General features: G+C 38.9%; 1 protein-coding gene across 1 annotated transcript in view; it reads left to right on the top strand.

Moving 5' to 3' along the window:
• SLC25A17 (solute carrier family 25 member 17) overlaps positions 1–8,797 on the top strand; it is a 44,781-nt gene extending 35,984 nt beyond the window's left edge. The window contains exons 6-9 of the mRNA XM_037067912.1: positions 162–307; positions 638–733; positions 3,363–3,445; positions 8,291–8,797. Of these exons, the coding sequence (XP_036923807.1) occupies positions 162–307; positions 638–733; positions 3,363–3,445; positions 8,291–8,438 (473 nt within the window). The 3' untranslated portion in view covers positions 8,439–8,797. The remainder of the gene's footprint in view (positions 1–161; positions 308–637; positions 734–3,362; positions 3,446–8,290) is intronic.
• The last annotated feature ends 3,311 nt before the right edge of the window (positions 8,798–12,108 follow it).

Here is a 12,108-nt window from a genome sequence, read left to right as displayed (position 1 = left end):
CAGTGTCTGATAATTATCAGTGATTAACTGATGAACTTGCCCCTAAAATGTCATTACAAGATAGGACCATGTGGTTTCTATTCTGGATACCTTTGAACAGAATTCACCTTGTCTTCTCGAGTTAAGGGACTGTCATCACACATTTTTGATTTATTGCTTAGATGCTTTCCACCAGATCATTCGAGATGAAGGAATCTTGTCTTTATGGAATGGCACGTTTCCCTCCTTGCTGTTGGTCTTCAACCCTGCCATCCAGTTCATGTTCTATGAAGGTTTAAAACGGCAGCTTTTAAAGAAACGAACAAAGGTAATCCCTGGTTTTTTAAAATGTTTTTATTAAAAGATTTCATTTATTTATTTTTAGAGAGGAGAAGGGAGTGACAAAGAGAGGGAGAGAAATGAAGTGTGAGAGAGAAACAGTTGTCTCTCAGACACCCCCAACTGGGGACCTGGCCAGCCACCCAATCGTGCTCTGACTGGGAATTGAACCAGCAACCTTTCGGTTTGCAGGCCAGCACTCAATCCACTGAGCTACACCAGCCAGGGTGAAGGTAGTCCCTGATTTTGAAAGCAGCAAATAGTAATCTCTTGTTCTTGTTGTTTGGAATGACACGGTTTGTCTTTCTTTGCTTTCCAGCTTTCTTCTTTGGATGTGTTCATCATTGGTGCAGTAGCCAAAGCAATTGCCACCACAGTCACCTATCCCTTGCAGACAGTACAGTCAATTCTGAGGGTGAGTGCTGGGTTTTTTTCCTGCATTTAGTCAAATGACATTCTAAAATGCGTGATTTCTCTATTTAAAGCAGTGTTAATATTAATAAAGAAATAGAGTAGTCAGTTGGTAGGCCAGAACGTTCCTCTTTCATTTTTTTTGTCTGTGTTATATTCTGCTAACCAGGCTGGCTATTGGTTGGTTTCCTGTTTGGTTTGGAAGGAAGTTTACATTTGCAGTTTTTAGTATCTCAGAGAACCAAATTGTGGCTAAAGGTTCTTTTTTTTAAATATTTTTTTAATTTATTTATCTTTAGAGGGGAAGGGCAGGAGAGAGGGAGAGAAATAGCAATGTATGGTTGCCTCTCGAGTGCCCCCTGCGGGGAATTGCTTCCCCCGCCTGGAACTGGCCCGCAACCCAGGCATGTGCCCTGACTGGGAAATGAACCGCAATCCTCTCGTTCGCAGGCCCGTGCTCAGTGCACTGAGCTACACCAGCCAGGGCATAAAGGTTCTTAAAAGACTCAGGAAAGTGTAAGTTTGCTTCCTTCTCATTCAGGTTGATTTCCTTGGTACCCTAAGGCAAATTATCCTTTACAAAACCTAAGGTTGATTCCCTTAGTTTATTCAAGAGCAATTAATGATTTTGCTCTGCTTTTTTTGGAAGACTTTTAGATTTCTGGATTACTTATGAAGTTATTCATTGCAGTGTTTATTAAGTGCCCACTCTGTGTGAAAAGCTAGGTACACATGATAAATAAGATACTCATAATCCCTGCCTTTATGGAGGTAATTGAGGAGAGAATTAATGGGTAAATAAGCAAAATAAATAGATAATTACAAATTGAGAAGAGAGCTACAAAGAAAGTAAGTAGCTTTCTGTGACTTAGTGGAAAGGTGCATGGTGGGGATCTTTTTAGAAATCTGGGATGATTGGGGATGGGCTTCTCTGAGGAGGCATATGTAAATCAAGACTTAAAGGGAAGCCCTGGCTGAGTAGCTCCGTTGTTTAGAGCATCATCTAGATACACCAGTGTTGTGGGTTTGGTCTCTAGTTGGGGCACATGCAAGATCAACCAATGAATGTGTAAATTAGTGAAACAGCAAATCACTGTTTATCTCTCTCTCTCCTTCCCCCTTTCTTTCTCTATCTCTAAAATTCAATAAATATTTTTTAATTGAAGAAAAAGATTTACATGATGATAAGGACTCAGCTGTGCAAACAGCATTCTAGGTAGAGGGATCATGATGTACAAAGAGCTCGGTGAATCCTAGGAACCAAAAGGAGGCCACTGTGGCTGGAGTGTGGTTCAGGATGAGATTGGAAAAGTAGCAGGGAAGGTCTAGAGTTTATTCTCAGTTTGTGGGAAGCCTTTGAAGGGTTTTACACTGGGGAGTAATGTGATTTGATATATTAGGTTGGCCCAAAAGTCTATGTTTTTTTCTGTAAAATGAAAGACACATTTTTCATTTTCACCAGTAGCTTTATTGATTTGCATAAATCAATAAAATCTATTCTTCCTTTGTAGTAGAATGTTGATTGCTCTCAATTAATGTCTTGATTTGATCTCTATCAACTTCAACTGGTTTCCTCAACCAGGGACCATCATTTAGTAAGAAATTTCCAGCACAAAACTGTGAAAACTACTTTTAACACATTCAGTCAATCATGACACCTTCTTCATACACTGCACAAATCTTTTTTTTCATTTCTGTTGTGTTTTTATCTCTATTGAAATAATAAAGCATAATATGCTGAAAAAAGGAAAAGGAAGAAAATTGTACTTGAACAACAGTTATAAATAAACATGCTGAAAATGTTGCATATTTTCTTCCATCTTTAATATTAAAATGTCTACACAAAAATTCACCAATTTCGATGTGTTTTTTTAAATGCACACTGATATGACAGCTGTCACAGTACAGTCAACAAAATTGTTTCAAATGAAGTTACAGACAACAAAGCTGCTATTAGAGCTATCTTACCAAAAAAACAAATGAGCTTTTTGGGCAACTCAGTACAATTCTAGAAGGTTAGTGTTGCCATGATGATGTATTGGTCAGAGGCTAAGGGAAAGGGGGGCAATCAGGTAGGAGGCTATTTCAGTAACACAAGTGAGAGGTCATGGTGACCTGGACCAAAGTGGTAGCAGTGGAGAGCAGAGGTGAGACAGCGAAAGAGTCATGATCTGTTTTGGAGAAAAAAATTGAAAGGACTTATTGAGGAATAAAATGGGGGTAGCAGTGAGAGTATTTCAGTTCAACAAATTATTACTTTCTGTTAAAAGCCAAGTTCTATTTATCAGAACTTCTTAGAAGACTGGAAGTTAAACCATACCAGCAAATCTGTAGCCATATTTATATCTTTGTGAGCGTCTTTCTTTTTCTTTTGAGGTAGAACTTTCCCCATAATTGTCTATAAAGTAAAAATTCTCATGCTTGCTTCATTGAAACATTTCTTATTTTCACTTATATCATTAAAATAGTTCATTTATTTCAGTGAAAAATAGAGGATTAATGAAATCTACATACCTGTTGGATATTTTTATTGGTGTATGGTATAAGATACCACTTCCAATGGAATTTCCAATGGTAGAAATTAAGGTAAAGAAAGCAGTACTAAGCAGTTCTTCTTTCTTCTCCTTCCCCAGTTTGGACGTCACAGACTCAACCCAGAAAACAGAACATTGGGGAGTCTTCGCAATGTTCTCTATCTTCTTCACCAGCGAGTAAGGTGAGCTTTGTAGATGTTTCACCTTCTGTCCTCTTTCAACAACCGCCTCTCTCAGGGCGGTTGCATCTGTCTCACTTGTGCTACTGCCTTGACAGGGGCAGCCTGGAAACCTCTCCCTTGGATGCTGTGCTCAGACAGTCCTCATTTTAGGGGCCTGGTGCAGTATGGCAGCACTTGTTAATAGCAGCTTTATGTGTAAGTCAGCAACTGGAAACATCTCAAGTGTTCATCATCAGGTGAATAGATACATAAATGTGGTATCTCTGTATAATGGAGTACTACTTAGAAATAGAAAAAAAATATTGATTCATGCAATAACATAGATGAATCTCAAAACAGTTATGCCGAGTGAAAGTCAGTCATAAAAGAATTCATACTGCATGATCCTGCTTACCGCAGTTGGCCGTGTATAATGCACACTGATGTTTTTGTGCACATTTATATGCGGGATTATTCTACATATATGGGATCCTTATTTTTTCCTCAAAAATTTGGGCAAAAGAGTATGTGTTATACATGGCAAAATACGGGTATATAAAACTGAGAAAATGCAAATTATCTGTAGTGACAGAAAGCACACCAGTGTTCACCTGGGGCCAAGCAAGGAGAGACGGGGAATGGTTACAGAGGGATGTAGGCAGTTCCGGGGGGGCCACAGATGTTGTCACTGTCCTGAGTGGTGATGATTTTGTGAGTGTATACCTCAGTGAAAACTCATCAGATTGAAATGATGTAAACTTCAGTAAAGCTATAAATACGTGTATATTTACTTTTTTTCTCTCTTTCCTCTCTTTTCCAAAAGGCAGTCACTGTTGACAGTTAAGAGTATGTAAGACATATACTAGGGAGGACCCCCCCAAAATGGAATTTTTTTTTTAAGGATTTTATTTATTTGTCTTTAGAGAGGAAGGGAAGGAGAGAGGGAGAGAAATATCAATGTATGGTTGCCTCTTGTGAGTCCCCTGCTGGGAACTGGCCTGCAACCCAGGCATGTGGCCTGACTGGGAGTCGAACTGCGATCGTGTGGTTCGCAGGTCCGCGCTCAATCCACTGAGCTACACCAGCCAGGCCAGAATTTTTTTTAATTGTGTATTTATTCTTACATGTTTAAACTTCAGTCACCTTCAAAATACTCCTCATTTATTGCAGCATACCTATCGAGATGTTTTTTCCACTGCTCAAAACAATTTTTGAACTCATTGATTTTGATACCTGTTAGTGCTTCTGCCATTTTTTGTTTCACCTCCTCATTGGCAAAACATTTCCCTTTAAGGACTTTTTTTCATCTAGGGAAACAAAAAAAGTTGCTCAGGTGAGATTGGGTGAATAGGAAGGGTGGGACACTGGGGTCACACAGGGGTTTTTTTGGTCAGAAGCTGCTGAATATTGTTGTGGGCAGGTGCACTCATAAATCACCCATCATGAAATGGACAAATGCATTGAGTCTTAAAAAGAAAATTTCACTGAAGTCAGATGCAGCCTCTCACAACAATGTCAGCTGGTACAATGATACAGATGGATTCCTAGAACACTCAACTAGTGGGGTAAGCCTGTATTATGAGGGGCCTGCCCTCCAGAAGATAATTCCAGTTTTTTGGTAGGTCCCCCTTTGTATTTCCAGAAAATTATATAAAACCTGTATCTTGGGTATTCATTTTTATGTAAATGGGATCCTATGGTCATACTGTTTTGCAACTTGCCTTTATATAAACTTAGTATCACAAACAACCCTTCATATCAGTATCTATAAATTATCTTATTTTTCTAAGTATCTAACTTTTTATAGTGATTACTTAGTTTTCTGTTACATAATATATCATGATTTATTGACCAGTACATTTATTGATGGATAGTTTTTTTCCAGGTTTTTGGCTTTACAAATATTGCTGAATGAATTGCTCATAAATTTTGCTTTTTACACCTAAGTGATTGTAATTGTAGAGAAAATTTCTTTAAGTGGAATTGCCTGGTTAAAGAGTTTGAACAGCCCTGGCTGGTGTAGCTCAGTGGAATGAGTGCAGGCTGTGAACCAAAAGGGTTGCTGGTTCAATTCCCATTCAGAGCACATGCCTGGGTTGCGGGTCAGGTCCCCAGTGTGGGGGCGTGTGAGAGACAACTGCACATTAATGTTTCTCTTCCTCTTTTTCTCCCACCCTTCCTCTCTCTCTAAAAATAAATAAATAAAATCTTTTTTTAAAAAGAGTTTGAAAATAACAAATTTTGATAAACATAGCCAAATTTATCTTAAAAAGTGATACTAATTTCCATCTCTACCAGCATTGTGGGAGTTAAGACCAATGTAGTTAACAAGAACTTCAAGAAGGTACATAGTGTTAATGAGAAATCTATAGCGTAATACAGTTTTCAAATTTAGTATGTTTTTACATCTTTTGTCTTGTTTGGTTCTCCCTCAGCCTTGTGAATGTGGAAAGGGACTATATTTCCATTGTTGCAGGTTAGGATACAGGGTTAGAGAAAGAAAGTGACTTGCCCAACACCAGAGAGATGGAAGCAGAGAAAGGTACTTGGCCTCAGAGGCTCAGTACGCACTCAAGAACTATTGGATGAATGAAGAGCATTCCATCTACAATGATGGAAATACCTTCACTGGCCAATAGGGTTGCCACTAACCACATGCAGCTATTGAGCACTTGAAATATGGCAAGTACACCTGAGAAACTGAACTTTAAAAATTTAATTTAATTTTTAAAAAAAGATTAATTAATTAATTTATTTTAGACATAGGGGAAGGGAGGGGAAAAGAGAGGGAAAGAAACATCAGTGTGTGGCTGCCTCTTGTGCGCCTCACATAGGGGAGCATGGCCTGCAACCCAGGCAGGTGCCATGACCTGGAATCCAACCAGTGATCCTTTGATTCATAGGCTGGCACAACTTCAGTCCCATGAGACTTCAGATGCCAATTGCAAGTCATAGGTCCCTGGATTATTCATAAACTTTCTGTCTCCCTTGGCCACATACCTGAGGTTCCCAAGACCCTTTCCCCTTGAGATTTGATTCTTTGCTAGAGTGTCTCACAGATCTCAAGGAAATACGTGTGTTTATTAAAGTACATGATAATGCAAATGAACAGCCAGATGAAGAGGTACATAGGGTGAGGCTTGGGAGGGTCCTGAGCACAGGAGCTTCTGTCCCCCTGGAGTTGGGGTGCATTACCCTTCTGGTGCATGGATGTGTTTACCTACCTGGGAGCTCTTCAGACTCGCTACTGTTGGGTTTTATGGAGGCTTCATCATGTGGGCAGATCTATCAACTCCCTGTCTGGCTCTCTCCCCTCTCTGGAGGATGGGGGTGGGGCTGAAAAGTCCAAACCTCTAATCATGGCTTGGTCTTTCTGATGACCACCCCCAGCCATCAAGGAGCCCACCCAGGGGTCACCTCATTACAATAAAAGACACTGCAGTTACCCAAGATATTCCAAGGGATTTAGGAACTCTGCCAGGAACTGTGGTCAAAGACCAACTATTTGAACAAAAGATACTCCCGGTGTTCAAGTAATTACGAGGGTTTTGGGAGCTCTGTCTCAGGAACCAGAGACAGAGACCAATATATATTTTTTCTGTGTACCACAGTCGACCTCATGTTGAGAAACACTGAAGTGGACTTTCTTGGGGGCAACATAATTCATGTTAATTAATGAACTAGAAATATATGGGTCAAGACTTTTCATTCCTGTTTATCACATGATTTGTCCCAAATAATAGGTTTTCACACATAGCAGATGTATAAAATACAGAACAGCTTGCACATGGAGCACTTGATGAGTTGTACTATCTGTGTTCATGCTGTGTATAGTCCTAGAGGTGCTGATGAGCTGGCACATGAGACCAGTTCACTCTTGACAGATAGCTGTGGAGAAATCATTTACTCTGAACTCCCGGTTTCAAGCATTCTTTTCTGTGGTTGGAGGATTGGTACTAAAGGGATGGTCTCCACCTGGAAACTTACTAGAAATGCAAATTCTTGAGTCCCATCCCAGGCTTAGTAAATGAGAAACTCTGGGGATATGACCCAATAATCTATGGCTTAACAAGCCCTTCAGGTGATTCTGATGTATGTTAAATTTGAGAACCACTGGGTTAGAAGATCAAATGTGTGGGGAAACTGAAAAGGGGGTAGCTTTCATTTCTGTCACTTTGCCTAGTTCTGTTGAGGCTAAAGTGAGCCAAACCAGTTTGCAGATTTCTTATCATTTAAGGACTGTTACGTTGAAATAACTGAGTTGGGACAGTGTTAAAGATCTAAAAGTTCTTACTTAGATCTCAGATCTTGTCATTGAGATGGTTTTATGATCTGCATCCTATCTGGGATAGTGTCAGCATTCCGCTAATTAGTGGTGATTATAAAGACAAAGGATTGGTGGCTCATGAATACTGAACTTCAATCAGTCTTCAAATACCTTTAAAGGTAATAAGTACTTTGACAACAGAAGTCTGTTAACATCTAAAACTTCCATTGCTTGTTTTGATTCCAAAGGATAAACCTTTATGAAGTAGCTGTCAAAGTGGCCTGTTTCTTTTTTTTAAAGATTTTATTCATTTATTTTTAGAGAGAGGAAAAGGGGGAGAGAGGGAAAGAAACATCAGTGAGCAAGAGGAGAGGGGGGAAAAATCCACCGGTTGCCTCTTGTGTGCCCCCGGCTGGGGACCCAGCATGAAACCCAGGCATGTGCCCTGACTGGGAGCCACCACAGCGACCTTTTTGGTCGGCAGGACAGCGCTCAACCCACTGAGCCACACCAGCTAGGGCAGTAGCCTGTTTCTTTGGTGCAGTAGTTGACTTTTATAAAGAAAGCCTTTAATTTTTTTCAAACTTCTTTCCTTTTAGGAGGTTTGGAGTAATGGGACTCTACAAAGGCCTTGAAGCCAAACTGCTGCAGACAGTCCTCACTGCTGCTCTCATGTTCCTTGTGTACGAGAAACTGACAGCTGCTACATTCACGGTTATGGGGCTGAAGAGTGCACACAAGCATTGAGACACCTTCCCCTACAGAGTGAGGAAAGGTGCTCAAGATGGGAGTTTCCTTCCGTGAGAAGAGAAGTGATTTCTTTTTTTACTCTTGCTCTTTCCACGATGAATGTTTACCTTCATTGGCTTCAAAAGCATTTAAGGGTAAACATGGAGTATAGCCAGCTGAACCTGTTTACCAACTTAATTTTTATGATGGTTGGTTGAATTTTCCAGGGAAGGTTGGATTAATGGTCATATGAAGAGACGGCATTATCGACAACCTAAAATTGTAAGTGTGGGGGGGTTAATTAGTTTTCCACAAGGAGAAAGGACTGTTACTGTCATGTGTAATCTTTCTCCCGTTAAAAATCTTTTTTAAATTTACTAGCTGTTCTCTTTCCCTGAACCCTTCCCCAGGTTCTAGGACAAATTTAATATTATGAAATTCTCCTCATATACATTTTATGTCTTAATCTTGGTATTTTCCTCACTATAAATAATATTCTGACTATGCCGTGGGAGCATGGTTTTATTTTTGTTGGGCTTTTCCCCCTCTGCTTAAAGAAAGGTGACTTCCTTAGTATATGAGCTATTTATTTGGGGAGAGAAATGAAAATTATTAATCCCACATGATTCTCTTACAAGCTCTTTGTAAACATTACTTATTCATTAGTATATGACGATTTTAAAATGTTTATTTTGAATCAACTCTTTTATAACAAAAGGCTTGAAGTTTTATGTTCAGCCATAAAAGCCCCAATAAATTGTCAGCACCAAGGATATGCCCTTTATTAAGCTATTACATTGGGTTTTCAACTAGCTGGTAAAAATCACAAAAAAGGGGGAAGAAAGCAAATATCTTGTTTAGGCTCTGGAATATTATCTCCCTTTGCAAACTCTTTGAGGAAGCTGTATTTTTTTTGTTTGTTTTGTTTTTTTATTTTTGTCAGTGAACATCTGATTGAGGTTATTTCTGTTTGGGAACATTTCTTAGAGTCCTGCAACTCAAGAGTGTGGTGCATCAAGCAGTAGCATAGACATCACCTGAGAGTTTGTTGGACATGCAGTCCCAGATCTTTTGAATTATATTCTGCATCTTAACAAGATCTACAGGTGATTCATAATCAAAGTTTGAGCACCGGCCTGTGAGCCAAAGGGTCACTGGTTTGATTCCCAGTCAGGGCACATACCTGGGTTGCAAGCCAAGTTGTGCCCCCTAGGCAACCACACATTCATGTTTCTCTCCCTCTCTCCTCTTCCCCCCTCTCTAAAAATAAATAAAGTATTTTAAAATAAAATAAATAAAGTTTGAGAGACCTTAGTGCACCAGACCCAACAGAAGATAGAATTGTTTTCAATTATAGAAACCAAGACAAAGATTTTTCTCAAAGGAAACATGGACTAATGTATTAAAACAACCTCTGAAAAAACCTAGAGTCCTATGTCATCATTTACTTTTCCTTACAGCACAGGTGGTAGGACTTGTACTGTGGAGCTAGGAGTGAATTTAGACATCTGAAGCCACTCAAGAAGCAAACTCTTGACATTAGTAGAACAGCGTTTTAGGTTCCTAGGAATTGTGTTTTGTCCCTATAACGAAATGACAGGTTTTTTAAATTTATAAATACAATGCAGTCAGAGCTAGAGAGCAGTTATAGCATGTCTGAACTCTGGTACTTAATTCTGTTGGAGAGTAGAAATTTCTTTCTCTTATTTTCTCTTTGGCCACTGATAATTTCAAAATATGTGATTATCAAACTGGTAATAATTGAAAGATCATTGTTTTGTTCCAGAAAACAAGAGCTAGGAAGAGCTGATAATCTGGGGACTAGACTGAATACTGGTTCCTATTTAAGACAGGATGGTAGGCAGAATTCACCCATTACTGCTTTAATTTTACTTTAAGTTTTGTGAGTGTCTACGGTGGGGCTTGGGTGGGAAGCACAAAACTGATTTTGATTTTTATACAGGAGAAGAATGATCACAAAAGTGTCATGTGTACTTTTGTTTTTGTATTAATTACACAGTTTGCTTTGGAACTTCAGTTTTGAGCTCAGAATATTGTGGACTGGTATGTTAGGATATTTTCCAGGTCAAATTATATAATATTTAAGTGTTCATGATGTGAAAATGTATTTGATGCTTTGTTCTGATTTTGTGAGGGAACAATTTAATATTGAGGTTTTGTGTTCCCTGCGGAAGCTAATAGACTCACTAATTGAAACTAGATGACTCACCCAGTTTTATAGCCTTTGATTAATAAGTTGAGAAAACTAAAGAATTGGGAAATTGAAATATTGCTCTTTGATTCCTTATACAGTTCCTCTAGAATGTGAGGATTAAGACCCTTAGAGATTATATTAGTGTCGCTGCAGTAGGAAATTTAATTTCTGTAAGTATTTAATCTGTGTTTTGAAGTGGACACTAATATTTTAACCCATGTCAATTTTACAGTGAAGTTTGAAACACAGAAACAGAGTTTACCATAATAGCATAAGCAGGGGGAATTAGAATCTTTGGGTTTTATTCCCAGCTCTGCCACTGACTAGCAAATCACATCATCTCCTTGTGCTTCAGCTTTTGATAAGTGGAGATAATAATAGTACCCACTTCAGAGGATGTTTGAGAGCTAATGATGTCAGTTAAATCCCTTATGATCGTGGAAGAGGGAAGATTTGAGTGAAACTTGTGACAGTGTCTAGATTTATATAGCAATTTTCCTTCTTAAAAGCTTACACACATTCTCATTTGTAATCCCAATATCTCTGTGAAATAGGTAGGGACAAGCAACAATAACCCCATTTAATTAACAAGGAAACTGAGATAGAACCATCAAATGACTTGCCTGGTTGGAGCCAGGAGTAGAGTGAGTTTCCTGCAGTCAAATGTAGTGATTAAAAGAATGGGTTCTGCTGTTAGACCTAGGTTCTGCTCTGGTCCTATTCCTTACCAGCTGTGGGAACAAAGGAATTATTGAACTTGTATAAAAGTCAGTTTCCTCAGCTGTGAAATGGAGATCTTGATGAAACTACCTCATAGTGTGATTATGAGGATTAAATAAGATCATGTACCCAAATTGTTTAGCACAGTGCTTGCCACATGAGAAGAGCTAGATCAATTAGCAGCAACTATTGTAATATTATGGATGAGGGATATGGCTATTTGGGTAGACACGGTTCAGTGGAACGCACTCTGCATTTTGAGCCAGACCTGGGATCAGATTTTCATTCTATCACTTAATAGCACCACAGCCACAGATAAGTCACTTCTTTACCTTTCTGAGTCTATGTCCTTATCTGTCCAATAGCAATGCTGTTCTATATATGAATCTTTATCCTCAGAACAGCCTTGTAAGGTGGTCTTTTCTATAGGACATATGAGGATATATGTATGTATATGTGTGTGTGTACCGTGCATGTGGCACAGTGCGTGGCATATAGATCTGATAAATGCTGTTTTTCTTCATTGAGATATAATTGATACACAATATATTAGTTTCAGGTATACAACATAATGATTCAATATATACATATTGCAGAACAGTCACCACAATAAGTCTAGTTAAAACCTATCACTGAAATACCCATCAGATAATACTGTTTGAACCAAGAAAATCAACCAGATTTTACTTTGGGGCAACATTTTCTCTTTCCATTTGTTTATTGTGAACATTTCTGATTGCCTTTCAGTGTATC

This window comes from Sturnira hondurensis, unplaced genomic scaffold, assembly GCF_014824575.4.
Source record: "Sturnira hondurensis isolate 20B ecotype Veracruz unplaced genomic scaffold, ASM1482457v3 Scaffold0017436, whole genome shotgun sequence".
Taxonomy (NCBI): domain Eukaryota; kingdom Metazoa; phylum Chordata; class Mammalia; order Chiroptera; family Phyllostomidae; genus Sturnira; species Sturnira hondurensis.
Note: the sequence above shows the minus strand (reverse complement) of the source record. Positions and strands in the feature narration are given on the sequence as shown.